Below are 27,953 nucleotides of genomic sequence, written 5' to 3' on the forward strand. Positions count from 1 at the left end.
AATAACAGTCTTGACGCATCGCTGTCAGTGATATTTTGTTATACATATACAGTTAAATATTTTGGGAGTGTTGAGCCATTTCATGACAGCGACACAATGTCGCCAAGTTAGGTAAAATAGCCTACAAAACCATTTTCAATCCCTAACGGAAATCACGATACATAAAATACATAACTACATAATAAATATAGAATGGTGATAACCCAAGTGGCCTAGTTTTCCTTAACATAGTCCTCAGTTTAAACAAAGTTTTTTTTTCTTTGTCAATTAAAAAACTGCAGCATTTAACAAAGTGGAATCCGGCAAAACACAAGAAAGGAACATTTTAAGAGACGCAATTGATAATCTTGGTGTCATCCAGGGAATAGCAGAAAAATAAAGAGAATATGCATGGGTAGCACAATGAAATAATGCATTAACAAGGACTTCTAACATTTATTACAAAAGACGTGCCTGAAATTATTCATGAATAAAGGTAGGAATTGTAAGTCATCGTGAAAATTTGACACGGGATTATACAAATATACAATATAGACTGACTTATATTGGGCTATTACGAATCCCATATAGAAATTCATCAGATTAAAACAAACCATCATTTTAACAATTACTACACAACTTTTTCCACGTATATTATATCATTACTTTACATCGAGGTCCGATCGTGTGCCGTAGAAAATCATCATCTGAGTTTGTACAGATTAATGTCGTGACAGCGTGTCGCTGGATCAGGTCACTGGGCTGCGCATTGCTCGTTCACAGTGACGTGAAGCATGATGGGAGGTGACACTACTGCGCATGCTCTATGGGCCCAATATGCGGAAGTAACCCGGAAGCCTGAGAACTTTTTCGGCGTATGCGCTGGGTGAGCAACTTCCATAGAAATGAATGGGCCGCCATTTTCAGTCCGTTATCCAGTTCTATAATACATCCATGGAGTCGACGCACAACGTGAGGTCAAAGTTGAATTATGACGTACGCACACTAAACCAGCTGCAGTGGAAGTAGTAATGATAGTAACATTTTGTGAAGTTTTCTTTGTTTTTTTTCTTCTAAATTTCGTTTCTAAGTACTACAGATATCTAAACTGAAAGGACTCTAATACGACTGCTAGCCGTTCCCACTAAACGTTAGTAAGGTAGCATGTGAGCTAGCTAGCAGCGTTAGCGCACTCAGTAGCAAGCCATGGATCCCCTGAGCATAGTGGAGGATGAAGTGGCATTGGAAGGATTGGACGGAATAACTATCCCTACTCTATGGATACGACTAGAGGATAGACAGTCCAAGTTTCCTCTCAAACTTGACGACTCTACCAAAGGGTTTATCTGGAGATCACTTGTTAACAGCAGCGACCTGAGATTCTATGAGATGCCACGTGAGAGGGAAGACGTGGAGTTGTTTGACAGGTGACTACATTATTCTGGCAGTCATTGTGGAAAAACTCAATTGAAATCGCATACCTCCCATTTGCTATTGGTACATTGTTCGGTTCATTTCAAGATAGTCCAGGGACCACCCTGTCAGTACTTTAAATGTGAAGAAAGCCTGCAGTAAAACCTTCCTTCCCGAAATTCAAAATGTTTTGTTTTAACTGTTTTTATGAAAACAGTTTTGTAGGTGTAGTGATTTAATCTTCATTTCACTCAGAGGCCGTAGTTTGATGTGCTCTTTATTGATGGAACTCGTATATATGTGTGTATGGATGGATGGATGGATGCATGCGATGTTTATTTTTCAATAATCAAGTTTTACCCATCCCTTTTAGAGTAGCATAAAAAATACAAGCTTTATCTTCAAAAGCGCTCTTTGTAATTCTGTTTGTAATTATTTCAAGCTAAAAAAAACTCATGTCACTAGATCTTGGCTGGGTTCTTACATTGAGGAAACACAAAACTCTAGGAACGTATGAACAAAGTGTTTTTCATTAATTGTGAGGTCTGTTTTAAAGTTTAAGATAATCATTTAATCATCTTAACCTGTGGTCTTTTGTGTGGTGTATTTACAGGTTTAGGGACATTGACCCAGAGACGGCCATTGAAGTTAAAGAGAGGTGTTTGGACGAACACAGAGACGTCTATCCTGTTCATGTCATTCCGGAGAACAAGGATGGGATACAGGGCTCATGTGCAGTCTTCAAAGAGAGGAAGGATGTCACAAAGCAGATCCGCTCCAAGTCCCTTACCCCGTTGGTTAACGTGGAGGAGGCTATGGAAAAGTTGGTAGTGATCGTTTAAAACAGCAGACAATGTATCTAGATAAGAGTGTTTTTAAAACACCCACTAGCTATAAATAAAACTAGACTGGATCTTTTAACCATTACTGTTCTTTTTTAGATACAAGTTTTATATTTGCATACCATACCATACCATTTTATTTCTAAAGCACTTTAAAAACAACATACCAGCTGTACAATAAATTAAAAAGAAAAAAAACATCAAAACAGCACAAATAATAAACAAGGATAAAAAAAGCAAATAATGTTTAATAGAACATTTAAACAACTATAAATGACCACATAGGAGCTATAAGAAATTTAAAATAACACAAGTACATACATTAAAAAATGTATAATGTTTGTATTTATAATAGTGTTTATGTAAAGCAGTGTTATGATCATTATAAAGGGCTCTTTATTGAGATATTACAAAAAGTAGGTTGTGTGAACTGTAAAAATACATCAGTTAAATGTATATGCTGTCATTTTCTTGATTAATAATAACAGTCAGTGGGTTTGACTTGAGTTTTGATTGATTGTTACTGAACAAAAAGTATAATTTTAGTTTAATACATGTCGTTTTCTTCTTGTTTGATCTTTTTTTTTTTTTTTTTTTTTAACCCACATTCTCCTAGATATGGGCGGAAACTTGTTGTTGTGGCATCCCAGGCTCAGCGATTTCGGGCTCTGATTGGCATTGAGAGTGACCCTGATTTAAAGCTCAGCAGTGACTCTTACTGCGTGTTGGAAAGGGTGGGCCGTGCACGATGGCAAGGAGAGCTACAGAGGGATCTGCACGGAGGCCCTTTCAAGTAGGAGACTAGTTCAGTGTCATTTTGCACAGTTATGTAGCTTTATGTGTTTACCATGAGTTACATGCAGTGTTGGGATGCTCACAGTTAACAGGTGGTCTTGTGTTTGAGCAGGGCAGATGCTCGAAAATTTCACTACTTGAGGAAGTCTCTTGTCAAACATGAACTAGTCACCATGCAGCCTTGTGTCAAACCATCAAGAAACGGACAGCAGCAGCACTCCATTCTTCTTCTGCTGAAACGCTTCCATGTAAACAGGTCTGTAGGATTTTTGTCATTGTCAACACTGTTTTTACCCCTACTGTTGTTTGTTGTGAACATACTGACATCAGATCATTTATATCAAACGTGTAATTTCCAACTGACCCCTTGAGATAATGAAACACTGTTTAAGGATTACTCCAAATTATTTCCACCAGGCATTTTCCCGCCAAATTGGTGGTTTTAGCTTTGTGCAGCAGGCCGCTTTTTAGACTCTAAGTAAAATTAATTTTACTTAGAGTCTAAAGTGCTATATAAATAAAGGAGTTGGAGCACTTCACGCCCCTTTTTTGCATAAAAACTTACAGATAAGTCCCAGTACAGTGTTTTTAGGGGTTTGTTGGGTGAACTGAAATATAATATCCAATAATGTTAATGAAAGATGGTAAAAGAAAAAACAAGTTGGCAATTGTGTTTTAATGAGATTTTGGTAATGTCTTAGTTTACTCCTACTTGCTTGCAAGGAAAAGGTGAGATGAGGAGTTTTCAGATGATTACAATCTACAACTTAGCTGCTATGTGTCACTAAGTCCTACAGACTTCAATGAACCCTCTAATAATCTGTTTCAATTTTAGATGACAGTTTTTATTAAATCAGGTGTTCTTAAATAGTTCATTATTATTTGCCAGACATTTTCCTTAAGGGGACTTTGCAATCTATAGAATATAATAAAATCTTGAGTTAAGAAAAGTCCCAGTTTCTTTGTATGTGGATGATTTATTTAAATATGCAGGGCTTAAAGTATTTGGCACCATGCTGGATCTCTGGCGTGCAGTTTTTCCATCAAAAAACAAAGAAAAAAAGAAGATAATTTAATAACTTGATGTGTGTGTTAATTTGGATTATTGTCAAGTTGAGTCCATCTACCACTGGTATGAGAGGAACGCTGCTGTGCTCTCAAACGCATTACTAACCAATCAAAAGTTGAGCAGATCCTTGGAAAAGGTAAAGTTTAGATCCAGCTGCAGTTTAGATCTTTGCTATCGGCTCTTTAGATGCGATGGAGCAGAGATGCTGGTGAGTACTGTAGCTGTAAACATCAGTACCTCAGTTTTGTTGGTGGGGTGGAGGGTAAGCTTGTCAAGCCTGATTAACTGGTATTTATAACGCATATTTTTGGATAGGTGCTCTGTCCGCTGGTGGTTGTGTGTGCACCTGCGTGAGCGTGCACACCAGTCTTTGCACATCAGGGCGGAGGAGAATTGTGAGCGCAGGACCATGTATTCAGTCTGAAACGACATGCCGCCATTTAAATAAGATAAATAACATCAGGTTGTTTAGTTTTTCCAGCTCTGTGAGCGTGGATGGAAGAAATGTTATGACGTTGATGAAGTTAGCTTCTGATCTGTGATATACAGAAAGGGCGAATCCACTGCTTTTTGGGGACCCAAACCACATTAGACCAGGTCCTGCTGAAGAACTACTGTTCTAATCTGGACTGAATCATTCAACAGAGCATGAACATCCATTAACACACAGTTCACTTTATAAATGTGAAACCTTTTAATTCTCTTGATAAAAATGCAAATTAAGGGTAGTTGTATGTTATTTTTGGTTTGGTTTTTTTGGTTTTTTTTGGCATGCATTAGACTAGGTCCTGCTGAAAAAAAGACTTTGGATGTTTATATCTTGACTGAATTTTTGAGGCTTACTCTGGATACAAATTGAAATTCAGTATAAGTGAACGTTATCCTGTTAATGACCTGGCTTTTCACATCCAAAATGACAATCTGTCGTTTCAGACGTCTAAAAATGGCTTTAAAAGCTTCATCATTAATAAGACAAGATACATGCAGCAACTTTACCAAGAAAACTTCTGTCTGATATCTGAAAAACTAAATGAGGCTAAATTAGACCTGAATAAAATGGAAACTACTCACCTACTCTTAGTAGGGGAAGGAAAATCTATCAAAATGAAAGTGCTCCCCAAATTTCTTTACCTGTTTCAGTGTATCCCACTTTACCTCCCTAGTTCTTTCTTTACATCTCAAGTCATTTGGAAAGAGGCCTAGAAATGGATCAGAATTGTTACAGATGTCTAAAAATCAAGGTGCCTTAGCTTTTCCAAATTATTATTATTATTATTATTATTATAATTATTATTATTATTATTATTATTATTATTATTATTATTATTATTATTATTATTATTATTATTATTATTGGGACCTCTCTTAGAGCCCTGGTCACCTCCAGCCTGCCACTCTCTATCTTGAGATACATTAACAATCCAGTAGTTATCGATACCCTCAAAATATGGTTTCAGCTTAGATTAAACTTTAGATTAGAAAATCTTTGTTTCCCACTGACCAGGTAGTGATTTGTGGGGGTTCCCTGGTGCAGGTGAGGGAATTGAGTGTCGTGGTGGTTGCTGGAGTTGGTCATTGGGCTGTAATCCAAAGTGTGTGCAGCAGGTGGCATTCAAACACACACTTTCTGAGGTGCCATAATAAATCATAATAAATATACACCTGTATGCGTATCTATTGTTCTTCATAATCACTTGCTGAGACTATTTTAAAGTTATAAGAAACATTTGAAGTTATTCAGCTCAATCATAATTCTTTAAAGTAAGTTCTCTAAGAAAAGCGAGAACTAATCTGTTTCCACCTCACCTCTCTTTCTCTGTGTGTGTGTGTGTGTGTGCGCGAGCATGAATTATGGGGAGAAAGAGTGCTATGAATGAACAGAAAGATTTTTTTTAGAGCTGTCAAATTATTTAAAATTTTAATCAAACTAATCATAGCGTACAAAGCAATTATTCACGATTAATCACCATTTGTGACTATGACTGAAATTTGCCTGTTTTTACTGTATTGTATAAACCAAAAGAGCCAGTGCTTACAAATATTTAGTGTTAACGGACCTTCCCTTAGGTAAACATCAGATGTCCAAGGGTCAGTAAATGCAGCATGTAATATACTTCTATATGTTGTTCTGCATCATCTCTACCATGTTTTGGAATATAATGCAGAATTCATACAGCATCATCTCACCAACCGTGGTGATAATCTGTCATAAAACAACCAGATGTGACAACTGAAGTTCTGATGAAGAACCTCTGATAAAACCGATGATCTGGCTAAAAAGGCTGAAAACATATTTTTCTTTTTATCATTGAAGTGTAAGTCTTTGTGCAGCAATGATAAAAGTTAAACAACGCATCATCACCCAAAGTAAATAACTGTTGATAAAAACCACAGATTGAAGACACTCTACAGCAAGGAAGGAGAATTATAAAAGCATAGTGCTTGCACATAAAAGGATATTATTACCCTGGAAGTGAAATAATCCACCCACAGTGTTGCTATGTTTTAGTGACCTAATGCAATTCAAACCAGTTAGAGAACATAAAGTGCAAATGCAGTTGTGATTTAGTTGTCCATGTGAACCATATGACCTGTGTTGTGCACAGCCTTAGTGGTGGCAAGCCTGCGTATATACTTCTTTTCTTACGTTTTCTTGATTTATGCAGATTTAATTTGTTTTTGTTTTGTTCTTTTAATTCTGGATGGATGTCCCACATGTTCCCGGTGGCTTGGAGGTGGGAGGATGTTATTGTTAGAAAATACTGATATGAGAATTGTTGCAAGGATGCTTTTACTTTGCATTTGTGTATATGTCCATGCCCTCTACTACTGGTGTTCAATAAAAATACATAAAAAAAAACAAAAGAGAAAGAAAAAGAAAAGTCCCAGTTTGAGTTGTCAGCTACTGACATGCTGCTCAAGTTTCTGCATAAAAGTTTTCTGGTCTGTGGGGGTCTTCCTCCCTCTTTCTGTTATTGCCTGTAATCTTGACAAAGTGCGCTTTCCTGTTCTGCCCTCTCAGACGGCCCCTTTATGACATGATGACGGAGTACGTGTCCAATTTTCTTCAGCAGCAACCTCGTCAGCTCACCACTCTGGCGACAATCAAAGACCATCTTGTGAGTATTTCGTATAGTGTGATGGTATTTTTATTATGAATATTTGTCTTTGTTTGCGGTGATTAATTTTTTAATTATTTTTTTTTTCTTAGAACTTGAATGGTGTTCTTTTTAGACGTTTATTTAAATACATCCGAGTAGCCGGGCTTACAGAGTTTTGCCACTACCCTTTGGAGGACTTGGATCCCTCTGCTGAACCCTGCACCACTAAAAATGGTAAGTGCAACACATTCACAGATAAACATTAAATGCGGAACATATATGAACTAATTTGTAAAATATTTTGAATTCCATCATCACAATTAGAAGTTATAACTGGAGCCAAACCATTCATGGTAACTTTATACACCTTATACATTTTAGTGGTCATTTTTGAAGTTGTGATGTTTTGCAAGATTTACTTAGTTTAGCTTTTTTATATATTGAATCAGTATTAATGGTGAGTATATTTTTAATCATCTTATACAGTGGTCCCTCTCTATAATGCAGTTCACCTTTCACGGCCTCGCAGTTTTGCAGATTTTTTTTTGTTTTTTTTTGGTGCAATTTTGCATGCTTTATTCTTTTTTTTAAGCGCATGTGTGTTCTGTGTCCTGATTGGCTGTAGATCATTGTCAGTCAATCTCCGTGCAATGTCTCCTGTACAGTACAAAATGTGTTCAGCATGAAAAATTTACATAAATCTGACTCTGAAGTGCTTTAAGGGTGTTTAAACATGAGAGAAAAGTGTGAGATTGTTACGCCTGTCTGAGAAAAGTGTATAAAGTGTGTAGTGAGGGGTTTAACAGCCTTAAAACATATATGATAATTGTAAAAAATAAAGCTGACTACTTCGCGGATTTCGCCTATAGCGGTTACTTTTAGAACGTAACTCCTGCGATTAACGAGGGACCACTGTAATTGTCAAATTATTATAATATTTTGAAAACTGCATTATTTTAAAATCACGGTTTCAGAACATCTCAAAAAAATTTATTAAAAAAAAAAAACATTCCCCAACCAGTCTCATCAGTTTATTCATTCATTTTTCAGTAAGTCATGAGAACAATAAAGTAAGAAAATTTGTTGTCTACATTACGGTTCACAGATTCATAAAACCTAATGTGGTATATTTAGATTGTTAATAGCCATTTTCAGAAAAAGAAAATAATAAGGGCAAATTTGTTTGGTGGTTAAGTGGCTGTTTGACAACAAGAAAGAAAATACATTTTTTTATTTTGATTATTAAATGTTGTTTGCAGTTTAGGGCAAAACTGAACAAATAAGGATTAAAGTAAGTCCAGTAGATATGCCTGTCTTCACCAGAGCAGCGTGAGATCTAACAAACAAGACTGAAAGGGAGCTCAGCTTTGTTTAAAGCCACACAGAGTAGGTTGGAAATCAGTGCCAATGTCTACTATAAGATATGATCTGGCAAAAAACCTGAGTTACTGAATAGAGAAAAATATCTTAAGAGAGTAGAAGACTTTAAAAGGTTTATATATCTATATATAAAGATATATCTAATGTCTAACAAGTAATTTCTGTTATTTTACTTGTGCTCTAGGCAATAAAGTGCGTGTGCGCTGTTTGAAACTAATAAAGCCATATGTAAAGAAGGGCGTGATGGATGATGATGACGACGACGAAGATGAAGACAATAATTCTGGAGCAATCGGTCTTCTTCCTTCAGATGGACGAATCATGGAGAAAGATCTAATTTCACAGGCCTATCACATCAGTAAGTTTGACCACTTTCTGTATCACAGAAAACTGAACTAAATCCAACCAATTCATTTGTCGAGGAATCGTCTTATCAGGTGGTCGAAACGTCTCCGTAAACAGACCAGAACAACATTTAAAAATCACTCTGAACCAGGGCTGGGCGATATGAACCAAAATTCATATTTCATTATGTTTTACCTGAATCACGATAAACAAAAGCAATGTTGAAATAATTTGTTCAGTCAGGTAACCAAATAATCTGTTATTCCCTTATTCTGTATTGCATTTGATAAAGTTTCTATATATTTGAAAATCCTCATATACTGCCTAGCCCTACTCTAAGCTATAAATCACTGCACTGTGTCCTAACCTTTCGCCCCTAAGGATGTTGGAGGAGAAAAAGGTTAGAGAGTCCGTGAACAAGAAAGCAGTTGTTCCCATCCTCTAAGCATCTTATAGTTAAATGTTTTGATTTTTTCCCCCTCATAGTGTAGCTCAGAGGAAGCGAAAGAGCAAAGACTGAGAGTCACAGTTCAAAGTTATCTTTGCAGCTGAACTCTAAGATGCTGAGAATCAGATCTAATAATGTGAAGGAGAATCATGTTGTTTTTTTTAGGCTTCGGTGTTTTCAGTTTAAAATCTATCACTTATGAAGTCTGTGAGGAAACTAAACATATTTATCATTATCAGTTTCTTTTCTCAATTTTCTTCTGTTCTCCATCAAATTTAGTCACCTGTTGTCCCTTAAGTCCAAATATTTTGTGTCCTGTCTGTCAGAGATCTGTGTCGCTTAATTATGTTTTTGTTTACATGGTGCAAAGTGAGCTTCCCTCAAAACTGCACTTTAAATCCTTTAAAGATAAGACAGTAACATCCAAACAGTTGACATTGACTGTTATCTTTTAATCAGAGTTAATCGTTGCTTAAGTACGTTTTTTTTTCTTTATTCAGTACTATCCTCTGGTACGAAGGGAATCCCACAGAGATCTGTCGCATTAAAAATGAACATCAGTAAACTGGAGTCTCGTACGATCTTGCGAAAGCTAGAGAGGGATGGTTTTATTAAGGTAAGCATCTATCTCTATATTTCTTTTCCTATTTTGCCACAAAAATCATGTCCCTCCCAAAAAATCTTTTTTGTGTTCTTTTCTTGCTTCAAACCCCACTTGCAAAGTTATTTTATCATAAAACAAAGTATTAAGACTTGAATTTCCATACTTCACACTGTAGCAGTATCTGTAAAGTGTCACTGACATCTGCGGCTTCGTTCTCTGCATTATTGCCACATACTTGACTGCTGTGGAACAGTCCTTTGTATAATTGTACTGATAAATGTGTTTATTCAGCTTATATGTTTTTATATTATTGTGTTCAGTTGTATCAAAAATAATGGAATGAGGTGGACAGCAATTTTAAAAAGTATTTGAAATTTGTATTTTGCTTGATTTTGTAATAACACACTGTGTAAGTTATTCTGTTTTTCATTTTATCATCATTCATCCTGCAGGGATTTATGGAGGACGAGGGTCGGCAGAGGACTACAAAATATATCAGCCACAAGTTCGTATCTACAAATGAGCATCAATTCTAAATCGTTATGTAGCGCCTCATAAAATCATAAGATATAGAAACAATTTTTCTGCTCCTATATCTTTAACAGGTGTGTTGGTGTCAGCGATCAACTCCAGCTGTTTGCTAAAGAGCAGGAACGGAACAAGCTACTTTACCCTTCACCACAAGTGTCAGGCGCTGACCCTTCCACCTCTAAAACACCTGCATCCTCAAAGCTGCCAGCAAATAAAAACAGCAAAACTTCTGCTGCCAAGAAGCAAAAGAGAAAGAAAGATGCAGAGGTGGAACAAAAGATGTGTGATGATGGAGGCGAGGATGTTGAGGATGAAGGGTTGGGTGGAAAGAAAGGTAAAGGAAGAGGAAAGATGGGAAGAAGACACAAGATGTCAGCGAATGAAGACGACGAGACAACAAATCAAATACAGACGGACATTCCTATCATACAACCTACACCAGCTGAAAGTGAGCATTCAGAGCTTTTCGCATAACTTAGACAAGTTGTAAAGTACTGGTTCAGCTCTTTATGTTGTGCAGCTTTTTGAATTTCTGTCTTCTCTCAGGTGAAACTCCAGCCTGCAGCGGATCAGTGACCAGTTTAACTCCTGACTCTGTGTCCATACCTGCAGCAGGTAGTTCCCCGAAAATAACCTCAACAAAAACACTTTAGCAGCGCCTGTTAAATGATGAAAGGAAGTAATATTTTCCATTTGATGTCATTCAGCAGAAGGAAGATGAGATTGAGATTATTCAATTGACTCTTTGAAAAATATATAGTTTATTTACACATCTATGAAATGTGAAGCAACGTGATTATTCATTAGAAGATATTTCATGTCTAACTAATGAATGCACGTTCAATTTTTACTCTTCTATCAACGTTTTTTTTTTTTTTTTTTTAACATAAGTATTTTATCATACTCTTAAATTCAGCATCAGCAGCTAATAAGAAACTGTTTGGAAATGGGCCATAACATGACAGAGTTGAGCACTGATATTTAACCAAAGGAGTATTAATTTGGGTTACAATTAGTGACTTTCTGCCCCATCTCTTTTCTGTTATTGTCATGACAAAATCATGTTATTGAGCTCACATTTAGTGATGTGAAATGTATTAAATAAAAAGCCAAGTCATTTTGAATACATTTTCCCATTTTAAGGTCTGTTTTGTAATCTTGACTAATTTTAATTATTTCTATTAGACCAAGCTTCAGTTAAAGAAGGAGAACAGTCTAACTCAGCCAGTGACAGCACATTGCCTCAAAGCGAGGTTTTAAGCACAGCTGATAACCCAGCAAACAACGTTGTGGTTGTTGATAGTGCTTTAAAGCCACAGGTGAGTCTGAAGGGCTGATGTCTGGGGTTTGGTTTTTCCTCTGACTGGAATAATTCCAAACTGACCTCTTCTTCCTTTACATGCAGCAGAGGATTCATGAGACGTACCGCCTGTTGAAGAGGAAGAATCTGATTGTCGAGGCCGTCCAAAAAATGCAAATTATAGAGGGTCTCTTCCCGTCAGTTCTTTTTTTTTTTTTTTTTAATTTGTTTATTGTTGTAAAGCTTTTATTTCTGCATTAAAATAAGGGAAAATCTCTCTTTCTAGGCTGCTGAAGATAATCAGTGATGAAGAAAAGCAGGATGGTTTCAGTTCGAAGTGCTGCAAGAAGACTGTTTTACGTCTCGTCCAAAGTCTGTCAAGAGAAGGCTTGCTTAAGCTTTACACAACCACTGTTATACAGGATGGGCTCACCAAGAAGGTATGTGTGAAAATGCAAGGGAAGGTTGGAGAGCTCTGCTATTTCTCATGTCTGTATTTACCCAGAAATGAAGAACCACTTCTGCAAATTGATGTACAAAGTGAATGAAACAAAATAACTAAATGCAACCAGTGAAGCAGAAATGATATTATGCAGATATCTTTTTGGACATTAGTTGACTTAGATTGGTGTAATGAGTATTAAAAGCGAGTAAGAAATTACTTTTTTAAATTAACCTCAAGTTTTTCACAAACCTTTTAATTTCCAAACACTCTTAAGGTTTTTTCTCTTTTGTTTGATTTGCCTACCTGATTTTGTTCCACATGTAGATTGACATGGTTGTCCATCCATCCATTCAACCCAATGATGAAAGAGTTAGCCAACTCATTGAGCAGGTCCGGTTCAGAATCTCCAGTTCTTACTCAGCTGTACGGTGAGCAGAAACAAAAGAACTATCGTTAATCTGGCAACAAAATAACATGGACTACGCTCGTTCACAAAGTTCAATCTGACATGCAGAGCTTACAAAGCCAGAGGTTAGAAAGGAGTTTGATCCAAGTGTAAATATGTTCTCCAGATATTTAACTTGTTCATACGTTCTTAAAAAATTACAACTGCTTTTTTTTAAGGTTAAATGAATTGATCATGTAATATCATGTAATGCAAACCCAAATCAAGTAACAACACTGTTGTAACCATACTAAAATGTACTGCGCAGTCAAGGAGCACAGTTCTTGAGCACGTCTTCTTTAATGTTTCTTTACTAATCCTCTCTTCCACTCTCTGCTGTGCTCTGGTTTTCCTTATCTGTCTTTCAGGCAGCACAATGCTGAAGAGAAAGCCAAAGAAAAACAGAAAAGATCCAAGAGTCTGAACACTTTAATGACTGAAGGTGGTGAAGATGACGCAGACTTCAAGCCCTCAAAAGGTTTTTAATGATTATTTTTGTCATTTTTTTTAATAATATTTTAATATTCTTGCCGTATGTTTATTTTAAGTTGCAAAGATAAAGCAGACTTTGACTCTTCATACCAATATGTCTGTCATAGCAACAATGATGTCTATTGGTCTGTAGCAGAGTTAAAACCTATTAAAAACCTATATTTCCTCTTGATCTAAATTTTTTTTTTTTTGTAAAATGTTAATAATATTTAAATGTTTACTATTATACTAATTTCCCAGAATCCAAATGTATGTACAGGAAAGTCAATTAAAAAGATGATGATTGCCATCATATATGACAAAGATTAGAACAGTTAAGTACATTTCCTGAGATTAAACCAGGTCCTAAATGTTTGTCCTCTGTGATCTATTACTTTTCTCTGTCTATTTTTACAGTACGAGGGCTGGGTAAGACTTTTGGCTTTCAACCAAAGATGCTTCGTCTGAGTGTTATACATAACTTCCTCTGGTATCTTATTTATGGGCACTCACTCCGAGGCAACTCTGCTGTCACTGGCTCACCCAGTGAAACACCAACAGACCGAGACAGCTCGAATCCTGATGCCAAACAGCCAGACAACCAGGCACAGCAGCATCTGAAAGAAAAAGAAAGCCCTGGTGTATCGAACTTGGATGTGGCATCAGGTGATGAAGAGGAGCTGTCGAATGATAAATCAAAACCTAATCACTCTGAATCTAACTTGAAAGGTGAGAGAACATGAAAATGAGAAAATGAAAGAACAGCTTTAATTTTCATTTCTGTATGTGTGTGAAATTCATGACTTATCACTGCATGTTGGGAATCATTGCTCCCCACTCAAAATTTTGACATGCAGAAATGATAATTTTTCTATAATATTCTGTCTTTCTCTGATAGTATATGCCGATGAAGACTCATGGAGGAGATTTGTCCCTCCTGTCCGTCAACATAAGGATTTTACCAGCGGCTGGGCGATGGTTGGCGACCTGCTCCTCTGCTTGCCTCTCTCCACTTTCATGCAGGTCATACAGATCTCTTATAAGGTGAGAATAAAGTTGTTTTTGTTTTTGTTTTTTTTTGTTTTTTGTTTTTTTTTAAAGAGTGTAGTCGATTTCGCCAACCAGAAATGGAAAACAAAAAGGAAATTCTTCTTGTGGTTGTATAATACTCAGGTTCCCTGTATGGTTTCATTTGGTATCATGTCTATATGGGAACTTGTTTGTTTTAGTCAAGTAAAACTGTGCAATTTTCATTTCAACTGTAAGTGTAAATATGAAATTAAGACACTGATCTGTATTATTTTCTTTTTACATAAAAAAATAATATGGCTGTTACCATAGCAACCCATGATACGTCACACGGTTATTCATATAACAACTAACAAACTTAGCCAAAATGCAAAAATAAGGTGAGAAAATGCTGCTAATCAAGTTCATTAATGGATCACCTGCAGGTGTGAGCATTTCTATGAAAGCAGTGGTCGGATCTTATAAGAGCTGTGCATAAACAAATACCCATAAACCTCCCTTACTTTAGGACTTGATAAGGACCAAAGGATTTTTTTCTGATACATCCAATGAAGGACATGTACAAAACATCAATGAAATAAGTCAACTTAATAAGTGGGAACTGAATGTAAATCATTGTATTCTTTTTTAAATAATAACATTATTTATACCTTTTCTTTATTCAATAAATAATGAAATATTAATGTAGCATATTGTAATTCATGAGAAAGAGCGGAGCCCCAAAGAGCACATAACAATAACTAACTTGTGTTGGCAGGTGGATGGACTGGAGGAATACCTCAATGACCCGGTGAAGCAGCACTATCTGGTCAGAGCTCTGCCTGCAAAAATAAAGAGACAGCTTCTTTATAAACGGTGACTTTCTTTCTCTCCTGCTCACTTTTACATTTACATTTTATTCTCAGCAGCACATCATTTCTGTAATTGGAATATGAGAATTTGTGTTTTCTTTGTAGGAAATACATCCACTCATTTCATGAGAACCTTCAGAGGTTGACCTACATGGGTTTGCTGCAGTTTGGTGTTGCAGAGCGGTTCAAGGACAAAGACCAGGTATCGAGCAACATCTTCATATTAAGTCTGTTAGTGCAAATGCAAACAGAATCACTACAGAAAATGTGCTTATCATTCAGCTGCTGCTTTTATCTCCTCACCAAGTACAGAAAATGTTTAAGTGAGAAAGACACAAAGAAAAACACACCAGCAGTTTCATCAGGGATAACAACAATAAAAAGAGCATCATCATCATCACTGACCAGTATAAATTGTTAGTGAAAATTCAAGCCAAACTTGTATTATTCTTTATCTCCTTTCAGGTTTGCGTGTACCTGAAACGCAATGCCACTATTGTTGACACCACCAACACTGAACCTCACTATTGGCTGGTCACAGAGTCACCTGACAACCCATTCGAAAGGCGCCGGTACACATTTAACACTGCGGAGGATGTGGAAAGCTACTGGTTTGACCTGATGTGTGTCTGCCTCAATACACCACTGGGTACATACACAGCCATGACGGCATTCTTCAACCCTCGTAAAATAATACTTTTAACTATTTGTATATGTGACTGCTGTTTCTTGGCTCTTAATATTTTTAAAGGGATAATTCGCAGCAAGAAAAATGCCACAGAGGATGAAGCTCCTTCATTTGTGCCAGAGCGCTATGTGTTCGTAGGATTGTCGTACCTGTTAAAGTAAGTGCAGTTTTGGTTATTTAAGGTTTTGAGGGAAAAACACTGTCGTATGAAAACCATAAAAGAAGCTTAGATTTATATTACTTTGTGTAAATGCCTATTTATAGTTTATTTACATGCAACTTCAAAGGTTTAATATATGAATTTTCCAGCTGCGTGTGAGTCACGTGATTGTATTTGCATCACTTTAGATGAAACTTGCTTTATAATGCAGAATCAGCTGTTATCATGAAAGCATTTAACTTGCTCTTCGTGTTCCTAAAAATACTCTAAAATTGAGGGTTAAGCATTACAGATACATTTAGTTACACAGTCATACTGATGAATATGACTCTCTATACACACAAACCCTCAGGGGCAGTCATGAGGTGTGTGATGATGGGTCAATACCAGGAGACGGTAAAGGAGCAGGAGGTCTGGACTCTGAATTCTTTGGTCATCTTAAACGCAACTGGCTGTGGACCAATCACCTTCTTGCTTGTAAAAAGGTATTCACTCAGAACTCAAGCACGTAACTATCCATATGCACATCTGATAAACAGACTTAAAGTACGTTTTTGTTTGTATGATTATTTTAAGCGTCCCAGTGGTTCAGAGACACCTCAGGGCCAGGTCAGACTGAGGAGCCTCCTGGGTAAAAATGCTTCCAGAATTGCTCTTCAAGCTGGTGAGTTACCTGGAACGTGAGGAGTTTCGTTTCAGCCGTTTTCTGTATTTAAACCCTGCATAGCTCTTTGTGGAGATCAGTTTGCGTTTAACATTGTGACTTATTTAACAACGATGTTCTGTGTAACAGCAGGAACAACTTCACCTCGTTATTTGACCATGAAGCAACCTCGTGTGGCAAAAAATGTGGAGGTAGGAAGTTTTATTTTTTCTCTTTTTTTTTTTATATTGTTGCCTTCAGTGTCTTTTGTAAAGTTGAGATAAATTTGACAGGCATGATTTGATAAGCTGCTGAACTTTATTCTGCTATTCTAAGAGGTACATCTCTTACTTACAGATACAGCACTGGTATTAATTGTACAGACAAATGAATAGAGATGCTTGTCCTTATCATAAAGTGCAGTCAAATAATTCAGACCACATCTATCATACTGGTAGAGTACAGAACAGCTAAAACAGTTTGGCAAAAACTGAGCATTATAATCTTCAGAAACGGGGGTTTTACTTTAGAACCTTTGGATGAAGCTCTATTATTTATATTTCAGTTTTCCTTAAAAAGAAAACAAAAAAAAACTTTTTCTTGCAACCATTTGTTTGCAAGAAAATACTCTGTTGGCCTCAGCAGGTATTTTCTATTTAGATCTGTCTGATATTAATGATGCTTAAATTGTTGGAGGCTGTCACCAACTTCTCAAATGCTTCACTGAAAGTTGAACAACAGACTCAAATTCAGACAATAAATAGTCATGACCACTCAGTAGCGTCAGCATTGTAAGATTTTTCTTGAATGCCTCGTAACCTTTCATGCACGATATTTTTTGTGGGGTCTTTGTATCCAGGTGGGCACAGAGCCGGCTTCCAGAAACCGGCAGGTGGTCGGAGGTAAGGGGCAGAGGAGGAAGAGAAGCAAAAAGGAAGTTGTCAAGGTCCCACGCAGGAAGAGGAAAGGTACAGTGTATAAAGTTTACCTTAAAATGGGCATATTTACCTTAAAATGTGCATGTGTTTGATAGAGTCGAGATGGAAAGCTGTGTGTTTATATGTGTGTCTTAAAGAACCAAAGAAACGCACCGCAGCCCATGATGAGGCAGACCACAGAGCTTTGAAAATGATGACCAAACAGAGGGTTTACTGGTCGGTACAGGAGGACTCGCTGATTATGCTCTGCTCTGTGGCCTCTTACCTGCTCAACACCAAGGTACACACACACAGATACATGTCTGTGGAGTCCACACAGTTCTGTTTGAGAAATTTTATGTGGCTTTATTACATATACGGTATAGAGCAAACCAGACCGGACAGGAGTCTCTGTTTGCTCTTAAATGCCATCTATCCATTCCATCCATTACCTGTACCGCTTCATCCATTAAGGGTCGCGGGAAAGCTGGAGCCTAACCCAGCATTTAGCAGGTGAGAGGCAGGTACACCTGGACAGGTCACCAGCTCTATAGTGCATACTTTGTAATTTAAGCAAAACAATGTTTTAGAAATATGTCTTAAATGTCTTATTTTAAAGGACTTCAAAGACAGTGTCCCCATTTTGCTTTTTGTTCCCTTATTTACACTTTAATCAAATATATTTGCATAAAATACAACACTGTTTTTTTAATATGTTGCAGTTAAAAAGGCCATTCATACCTTACTGTGTGGTGAGAGATCTGCTGCACGCAGAGTTTGAGATCTCAGTGGATAAAACATCCATCGCTGTGAGTCGTCGCACAAGATACATCCTCAAAAATCCTCATTCACTTCTTAATTACAGGTGGGTGCAGACAGTGAACTTAAACTTGTTTTTAGTTATTGGTGAAGTTTTAGTCACCCGATCTCTGCTGCAGGATCTGTGTGGTTGAGGTTTACCAAGATAAAACACTGATGAGACTTCTGGAGGAGGCGAAACCTGCTGACCCTAATAAACCAGAGGTATGTTTTTTTTGTTGCTGTTACTTTTTTGTCTGATTTTGAAGTTTAAAAGCGAACCTTCTGGCTTGGGAGTTAAATCTTGCCGTTTGTTTTGTTTTAGGATTGCGCCAAAGCATTCTCAGAGTACGTCAGGCTTCTCAGGCAGAAGTTCAGCTGTGTCATGAACGCTCATGATGTGGTCATCCCTGACTCTAAACAGCATCTCTTCTCAAAGTAAGAACAGAAAAATGTTTGATGTGCCGATTAAAAACTGTAGCTGAGACTGAAGTAACTCTGTGTTTTGCAGATTTAAGGTTTCAGCAATAGATGATGGAAAACAGTTCCCATGCAAAGACATCATCAACAGGTAAATAGTTATTTTTTTTCCACCCCATTGAATGATATTTTCATTTCTGGTTTCAGTTAACTTTCTGTTTGTGTTTCCACCACAGCAAAGGTGACATTCATGTCATTGTGTTGCATAATTTGATCCAGAGCACTCTGGCCATGACCAACAGTCAGATGAAGTCTTCCAGATCTTTTCAGGTACCATTTGTAGTTTTACAACTCTTGTCACAAAAGCTCACATGAAATAATGTGTTTCAAGAGGTCAATCTCAAAATATTTTAGTTAATATAATATCTTTATAATTGTTAAAGTTTCAGTATATTTCAGCCACGGCTAGTCAAGAGTGTAAAAGATAACAAAAAGTTAAAATAGTTTTCTTTTCTTCTTTTTACATCTGATATAAACTTAAAATATTACAAAACATCTGTAAAACTTTTCTAGCAGCTAAAAGTCTTGCAGTCTTTGTATTGTCCAGTTTTCTAATTTGTTCCTGCTTCTGTGAAACCTTCGGACAGCCTCACCTATTATATCTCATCGTTCTACCTTAAAAAGCTCTCATGTAGTTCGACACTTGCAGAGAGAAAAAAAAAACTTGTCTGATTAATGTCTTTTTTTCTCCTCTCAAAGACCTTCCACATGTACAGTAAGTTTGACCAGGAGCTGCTGTGCGAGGTGTTCATCCAATGCAGGAAGAGACGTCTGGTCAACCGCCGTCGTGTCAGTAATTCGTTTGGGCCAAAGAAAAACCGAGCACTGCCCATTTTACCCATGTCCTACCAGCTGTCGCAGTCTTACTACAGGTATACAATCATTTGGAAAAGCTGATGTTAATCATTACTGCTTTTCATTTTAAGAGTTTATTGTCCCTGTCTGACAATAAATTATTACTCTATTTCATTTCCTTAATGTTTTTAATGGAAGGTTTTTATATATATATATATATATATATATATATATATATATTTTAACCTTGGGGTTGACCTTTTGTTATCAATATGTTTTTAGAATTATTTGGCATGCCATAAAATGTTGAAGAAAAACTTGCATCTTATCACACTTGTGAGGTAGAAGCAGATCTATGTTGCATCAGCTCTGAAAGGGTTATGTTGTAAATGCTTATCCTGTTTTTGCTCCATGATCAACAGTCCATTTCCATAAGCAAAACTTATTTTTATGATTTTTTTTAACATATTCCATATGATTATTAGATTTATTACCTGTCTCATTGCAAAAACTCTGATCGCCTCTTCCCCTGTTTTCCTGACAGATGTTTTTCGTGGCGTTTTCCTCCGTCCTTGTGCACCGACTCCTTCTGCTTTTTAAGGAACTTAATCACCAGTGGGACCGGAGATGAAAGACCTGTCACTACTTTCTACCATGAAAGTGAGATCAGATCACAGAACGGCAAGGAGGTGTTGGAAAGGAAAGCAGATTCAGCAAGAAAAGAAAAGCAGAGTGGAGGAAAAGAAGACTGCAGACAACCGGAGGTTGTAGACATCGACTCAACCAAAGACAGCAGCCACCGTACGATGGAGGGAGAAGACAAGTTGATGGAGTCAGATGTGAACAATGAGAAAACTGAGGGGATGAGCAAACTAGAACAACATAAAAAGCCAGAATCTTCCCTCATTTCTGGATCTGTTGATGCTTCAGCAAGCAAAGAGCAGCCAGACAAACACCCACCAGACGTTTCAGAGAGTTCTCCAGATGTGTCGGACATGCTGCAGTTCTCCCTGAACTCTCCTGGTGGAGCCTGTGTAGTCTGTCTAGGCCTGATGACTCTGGGACTGCTGAATGTCCACTTGTCCATCCCTAAACAGATAGTGGTGGTGGACAGCAACCTGGTGGACAACGATGTCACTAAGAGGTGAGTTACTTTTCCTGTAAGTATGTCACAGGTACAATTACATTTTCTTTTTGTTACCTTTTTATATGTAGTACCAAAATATCAACAAAGAAGGTCACTCATGATGTTTAAATGATCACCATTTAACAAAATATAGGTTAAAATCCAATATAATCCAAATAGGTTTCCTTTAGAACAGTCGTTGACAACCTGGGGTCCTAAAGAGTACAGGGGGTCCCCAAGGCTTTGAGCTTTTGAGCATTGTCCCCATTTTAAGAGAATAAAAATGAAATGAGAAAAGAAAAGAAAAGAAAATAAGGCTATATGTTGTTATTATATTTAACTTTGGCTTTATGGAAGGAGATGGCTGAGCCAGAATACATTATTTATGGTGAGAATCTCACTTTTGAAAGCATAAATCCAAGCATGGTTTCAGTCCCGGGTGGGGCAGGGGTCCATGGCTTTTTAGTATTTGCGTGAAGGGGGTTCCCAAGGAAAATTGGTTGGGAACCACTGCACTAGAGTAACTGTCCTCATTCAGCAGCACAAATGACTTCTAAACATCTTGTTGTTTTAGTTGAGAAAAAAACATTTACAGAGTCAGAGGAGTTTTGTTATAGTTCAAAACTACATTGCACTTTTAAATGAGAGGTAGTGCTAATTGGTTAAAAATTAATAATTAAACAGCAGACTGTTATAATCGTTGTTCATAAAGACGGAGCAGAAGTGTCTGAAATAACAAGGGAGCAAAAAATGCCTTTAAAAGCTGCTTAATGACCTTCATTGTTTTTGTCACTGGTGTCAAATTCAGAAGCATTTATTCATTAAGTTTCTATGTTTTTATTATTTTATCATCAAGTGACCAAAAAAACTCTTAAGCCAGACTACTTCTAAAGAAAGAATCGTGATGAAAACAACTTTTGTTTTGTTTCCTCTCTTCAGTATGGCTGTACTGGAGGAAGATGATGATGAAGATGATGGTGAGGAGTGTGAGGGAAGAAAAAGGCCACGTGTGACATCACATCAAGCGTCACATACTAACTACCTGATGATGCGAGGGTACTGCTTACCTGGCATAGGTAACTCTGTAGTTTTTCTCAGATTAATGCTTTCTGCTTGTGTAAAGTGGGACATTTCACTTTTGTCAGGGAAGAGCTAAAATAAAAATGCTGACTCACATTAAAAACATTTAAATCTCCTTATACTGAGTTATTATACTGAGTTATTTATCATTTGACTTCATAGACTTTAAAAGTGCACATGGTTTTGTTTTATATGTAGATACCATTAGATAATGAAATAATTAAATATGCATGTAATCCATTTATATTTTTTAATACAATATGTTCACAAATAGCTCATTTACTGGAGCAAAACAAAGTAAGTTGAATGTAAAGTGAAGGCAGAAAAATCAAAACAGGATTCCGAGTAAGATAAGATAATACTGTATTGTCCACTTGCACAGAAAATTGTACTGCAGCACCAAGCCAACAATCATCACAGACAAGACTGCAGTCATACAAAAACCAAGTCTTTAAATATCCATTAAAAACAAAGCAAAAAAAAAGTGTTTTTTTTTTTTCATTGTGTATTTGAATATAGTCCTTAGATTTATTTTCAGTGCAACTCTTTGTAATGCAGTTATAAGATAAGACCAGTCTTCATGTCGTTGTTTTAAAAAATAAATAAATAAATTGAAGATGCAGGCAACTCTGTGTCAGGCATAAAAGATAAAAGGCAAGAAATAGAAGCATTGTGAGTAATGAAAATATGATAAATAGAAAAAAGACGTAAATAGTAAAAATACAAAAGTTGTGGCCTCAGGACGTGTTGCACATGGAAAAATGTTTAGGAGCTCTATTTTGAGTTCACTGCCATTGTTGCTTGTGTATAAACGCTGTTTTTTAACATGTTTGGCTCTCAGGTTTTTGTTTTCATTGCTCTGTAACTCCTGCCTGGTGGCTGAAGCTGGAGAAGACAATGTCCTGGGTTTGAGTCCTGTCTAATGTGTTGCTTTTTTTGCAAGAGGCACAGTGACAAACGAGGTTCATGTTGCTTCAAAGGAAACTAATTGCAGAAAATAATACCCAAGCTGAATGTGGAGCTATAATACAGCTGTAGGGGCCGTCCTCACGAAGCCGAATTGCAGTAAAACAGCATAAGTATTTTAGAAATCCACCCTTTCATCCCCACAAAACCAGGGATTAGCCTCCATGGTACAGATGATGTCTGAAACCAGGTACCAAGGTGGATAGGTTTGAAACCTCCACTGTCTGTGTTAAGTTAGGACAGTGTAGCCACACAACTGGAGGATATGACGTCAATGTAATGAACACGCATCCCCAATCCACGTCTTCCTCTTCTTTTTTTGTTTTGCTTTGTAGTCCATCGTTACTCGAAGTAGAAGCTCGACTTCTTCATTAGTCCAAACAAATGTTTCTCTTTTGCCTCGCAGTGAATCCTCAGCCATCTTCCCTTCATCCAATGTGAACTTCCTGCAACATGCAGTGAGCCTTTATCTGCGCATGCGCCACATCTTGTTCTAGCTTCGGAGTGTTACTCTTTAGCACCCCTCGCAGCCTTGTAGTATGTACTACAGCAGTTTCGTGGGGATGGTGAAACCTTTCTCCTAGTTTTTCCACCGGTTTCACACCTGAAGTTTCAGGTTATACAGGTCATAATGTCCGACTTAAATATTTGGACGACTCTTCAAATAACTATTATTTGTTTCCTAACAGGAAATTAAATCATAAGTTTATTTGTAAGGACCTTTTTTTTTTTGTTTGCAACCTAGCTCAGATTTGTATAATGTTTTAATCTTTGTTTTCCAGTCAAACTGCGAAACATTAACACCGGTGAAAACATCGTGGTGGAGTCGTGTATTATGAGCTTGCAGCTGCGCAACACGCCTGCTCACTGTTTGTTCAGCGAGGAAAGTAAGTATCAGTGCTGTCAAACTTGTACTGCCAAGTTTAATCTGCAGAAAGAACAAAAAAAGAGATTCTGTTATGTTTTTTCCCCTCATTCATATAAAGACTCTCCACCATTGGACTTGACTAAATGCGGCCCATCCCTGCTGCCCCCCATGCTTACCAGCTACATCCGTTCACCTTTGTCCTCTCCACCGAGTGTGGAGGAGTGTGACAGGCTCTTTCTTCAGCAGAGGGGATACACCACTCAGGACGTAGAAGCGTGTGCTCAGCTCAGAAGGAGCTTGGATGAAGCAGGGGAAAATGGTTTGGATGAAAGGGACTTCTTCAGGGCTCATGTACACCTGCAGGTACCGGAGTCTGGACGCACCCGAAGCCTGCTGCAGTATTTGAAGGTAAACACACACACTTTCCTCCCTTGGATATATCTGTAGATTCTTTAAGCCCCTAAATTCCCATAGTTACTCTCTTAAGAATGAAAACTGGAGAAAGTACAGTGCCTGGCTAAGACAGAAAGTTACCAAGATTGACAATAAATTCTTATTTTGGCTAAAAACAGTTATTCTAAAATGAACATTTTACACCATTTTTCTGCTTCAGGATTTGCAAGAAGAAGTCCAGGTTGTTAAAGTGGGGAGTTTGGGTGTTCGTTGGGTGCTTATGCAGCATGCTGAGCCATGGCTACTGACTATAAACTCCAAGCAATTATCTTGGCCACCCTTAACATCTGAGAGACGACCTTCTCTGAAGAGTCAGCACAGCATCCCTTTCTTACGCAAGAGATGCAGCCGAGAAGTGCATCTGGAGACAGAGGGACCACCTGCAAAGAAACCGGCTTTGGATGGAGGAAAAGGTCCTGACAGAGAAAGTGTGGATGGATCATCTTGTAGCTCAACAGACAAACCCAATGAGGAAGAACAGCAGAAAGAGAGGGCAGATGAAGGAAGTGGAGACAAATTGTTGAATGTGGAAGAGGAGGGGAGAGTCGAGACACTGTCTAAAGAGGAAGGAGAGGAAGTGGACGGACAGGTGGAAACTGTGAAAAGACATGATAAAAAGAGGGAGCTGAGGACCAGAAGGAGCAGTCTAAAGGATGAAAGACATGAGGATGAACACTCGCCACCTCTTGCATCAGCAGATGATGAGTAAGTATCACTTCTGAGCGATCGGCTTTAATCATCTTTTGGCAGAGGATTGTTCTTTTCCCTGAGTATTGCCTCTTCTTTCTGTATCCCACCAATTTCTACTCTACACACAGAGAAAACTCCAGCTTCATCAGCCGGCCGTGGCGCTTAGTTGATGGCAAGCTGAACCGGCCAGTGTGTAAAGGCATGCTGGAGGCCGTTCTTTTCCACATTATGTCTCAGCCAGGGCTCACACAGGAGTCGCTGGTGAAACATTACAAAGATGTTCTGCAGCCACTAGCAGTGATAGAGCTGGTGCAGGTGAGCAGAAATACTCTGGCATACAGCTGCATGTCTGTTACTGCCGTTCCTGTCTGTGATAATAATGTGCATATTAGTACGCTAAATGCTTTGTTTCTTTAGTACAATGTAATAACATCTTGTTAGCACATAAAAAAGGTTTTATTCTGTTTTAAACATTGCTTTTATTTGGCCAAAAATCTGAAAATTTCCAGTTCTTTTTTATTTAATGATATGAGGAATCAAACATGATAAAAAAAAAAAATGGACCAAATTAGGCTGCTAAAAGTTGTCTTTTGATATTTGATGCCACTTCCCTGTTTCTTTCACAGGCCCTTATAGACTTGGGATGTATAACTAAGAAAACTTTGGTTAAAGATCCTAAACCATCGTTGTTTGCTCGCTCTGTGCATCAGAGAAGAAGTGAAACAACGGTGAACGTTGAAGAACCAGACACAGTGTTTTATGAGCCCACCATCAGCTGCTGCCTGCGACTCTGTCGGGTGTTGCCCAACGAGCGACACTGGAACGATTGGGGGCCCTGAACATCTTCCTCATGCTCACCGTTCTCCACCTGGTGTTACTGTTTTTAAGTTTAAGCACCAAACAGTGAAAAGAAAAGATGTGGCAACAATCAGACCCATGAAGCATGAACAAGGCAACCTTACAAACATGTCATAAGGTTCTTTGTGTTTTTTTTTAACAGATTTTCTTTTTTTTTAGTTGAAAATGTTTGTGTTTTTCTTTTTTCCTTTTTTACTTTCTAACATCAAATTTTAAACAAAGTACATTCTTGACTTTTGCATTAAACTGATGTGGACAATTTTGATAAAATTGTGGCAAAGTAACAATCAGCATTTCTGTATTGTTGCGTGATATAACTGTATCAGTGTGTATCACTGTATCATATGTATCATTGTTCTCAAAACAACACAAGCCTCCTTCAAAAGTCTTAATACTTGATACAAGACTATTATCCAAGGTAAGGAAAGCTATCTGAACGTCTGAATTTGCAGTTATTTCAGAAGTTTCAAAATGACGAGGGGGATGTGGTGTCTTGCTTTTCGCTAATCAAGCTAAAGTGTGGAGCCTTAAAAGCATTACATTTAACCTCATAAAAGTATTTAGCTGTTATATTCCCTGACTTTTTTCTCAGTCTTTTGACTTATTTTCTCTTCTCCTGGTAAGCTCCAGTATGTACTGCATTATGTTATACATCATTGTTCATGGAAAAAAAGTATCTTTACGGTGTAACACAGAAAGCGTGGTCACATCTGTGTCCACAGTGCCCTTCTTTTTGTCTCAGGTGGGAGTTGTGACCACATCTACCAGAGGAAAACCATTCATGATGCACATCAGCTGTGTTCATGGAGCTTTCGATTTTACAAAAATCTGTCCAAGAAAGCCGAGAGTGTTAAGAGTGAAACCAAACCTTGAACACTGAGTAATTATGAGAATAATGTCAGGAAATGGATGAAGATCCTCTGGAAGTCAAGTAACACCCTGTGTTGCGATTTCTTCTTTGTCTATGAGCGGAGGGGGTGTGCAGGTTGTACTGCCAATATTGTTCTACTTGGGGGGGAAAAAAAAATATAAAGGAAAAACATGGACAGCTTCCTTCAAATTTCTTGATATAAAGGACATCACATGAGCAGGACGAGCTTTTATGCTTGTCGAACTTATCTACCACTGGTTTTAGAGATGGGATTTATGGCTCTTTGAAGGGAGCCGGATCTTGAGGAGCCATTCCTTTCAAAGAGCCATTAGAAAGACTGGCTCGTTCGTACAATATCTTACAAAATTTCACAATATATAAGAATGACAAACAATCAAAATATGTACTTATATAAAATCTACTACACATGATAAAAAAAATTATAGGAAAAACATAGATTAAAAAAAAGGTTAAACCTGTGCAGTCAGTGTAAATTCTAGTAAATGTTTTGGATAGAACTCACAGTATTTGTTTCCAAACAATACTCTCTGCCCATAGATGCTTCACATGAACGTAACGTGTTGGACATCTGACTCCTATGATGTCACAAATGTGATTAAGGTAGTGTGGGAAATTTGTATTTAAAAACAATGGCTCACAAAGAAACGGCTCACAACTGTGACTCGGTTTCCATCATTCATTCATAAGAGCCGTTCAAAAGAATCAATTCGCTCATGAACGTCACATTTCTATCTGGTTTATGTGGCGTACACGTTAAAGACTAATATTTATTTTATCCATTCTGTAAAGGCAGACGTGTGATATGTTGTTATTAAAACATTTAATTGTTTCTAGTTTTCACGGTGTTCCATGAGTTTTCAGAGAAGAAATAAACAGATTGTGGACATCAAATACAGGGAGCACACAACATATTTTAGGATGCATAAAAAACGATAGAAACAATAGACAGCTTTTTGTTTTCTTTAAATCCACAGCAATAGTTTCTACACATGGAGTGTACAATGTGCCACACTTCAATTAGCGGATGTGTGTTGTGCGTGGGGGGTGTTGCAGGTTGTACTGCCAACATTGTTCTACTTGGAAAAAAAAAAGATAAAGGAAAAACATGTACAGCTACCTTCAAATTTCTTGTCACTGCTGAGATTGATTTTTGGTGTTCAAAGAAGTTTGGTTTGTTGTTACTTTTGTGAGTTTTGTTTGCATCTACACGTCTATTTAAACTGTATTAATTAGCACATTAACTGCTTGTGTGGTCTCGGGTGCAGTTTTATTGAGCTAAATACAATAAACCATGTGGACCACACAGTGACGCCTCCAATATATTCAACCAACAGATTCACAATTTCATAATGCGTTTCATGCTTCTGTTCTCGTTTATCCAGACAGAACGTAGAAGAGTTTTTTTTTTTTTATTAGTCCATAACGTGTAATCAAAGAATGTGTTAAGATGGTGTGTAAAGTCTTTTTTTAATGAACATCTTACATTCTAAG

The 27,953-nt window shown here is 37.4% G+C and overlaps 1 protein-coding gene across 1 annotated transcript; it reads left to right on the forward strand.

Annotated features, from left to right (window-relative positions):
• Nucleotides 1-973: 973 nt before the first annotated feature.
• Nucleotides 974-26,142, forward strand: LOC121637818 (general transcription factor 3C polypeptide 1-like). Its single transcript, XM_041982102.1, has 40 exons — nucleotides 974-1,406; nucleotides 2,006-2,215; nucleotides 2,851-3,027; nucleotides 3,142-3,285; nucleotides 7,121-7,217; nucleotides 7,310-7,433; nucleotides 8,764-8,937; nucleotides 9,873-9,988; nucleotides 10,429-10,481; nucleotides 10,582-10,955; nucleotides 11,054-11,122; nucleotides 11,693-11,826; nucleotides 11,913-12,004; nucleotides 12,094-12,247; nucleotides 12,577-12,680; nucleotides 13,066-13,175; nucleotides 13,586-13,897; nucleotides 14,067-14,212; nucleotides 14,955-15,052; nucleotides 15,154-15,250; nucleotides 15,514-15,697; nucleotides 15,800-15,893; nucleotides 16,249-16,381; nucleotides 16,473-16,560; nucleotides 16,690-16,751; nucleotides 17,399-17,507; nucleotides 17,615-17,757; nucleotides 18,179-18,321; nucleotides 18,395-18,479; nucleotides 18,580-18,692; nucleotides 18,766-18,825; nucleotides 18,911-19,004; nucleotides 19,434-19,606; nucleotides 20,074-20,673; nucleotides 21,595-21,731; nucleotides 23,484-23,588; nucleotides 23,688-23,977; nucleotides 24,183-24,727; nucleotides 24,841-25,027; nucleotides 25,339-26,142. The coding sequence occupies exons 1-40, from the start codon at nucleotides 1,186-1,188 to the stop codon at nucleotides 25,549-25,551; spliced, it is 6,564 nt and encodes a 2,187-aa protein (XP_041838036.1). The 5' UTR covers nucleotides 974-1,185; the 3' UTR covers nucleotides 25,552-26,142.
• The last annotated feature ends 1,811 nt before the right edge of the window (nucleotides 26,143-27,953 follow it).

This window comes from Melanotaenia boesemani, chromosome 4 (assembly GCF_017639745.1).
Source record: "Melanotaenia boesemani isolate fMelBoe1 chromosome 4, fMelBoe1.pri, whole genome shotgun sequence".
NCBI lineage: Eukaryota > Metazoa > Chordata > Actinopteri > Atheriniformes > Melanotaeniidae > Melanotaenia > Melanotaenia boesemani.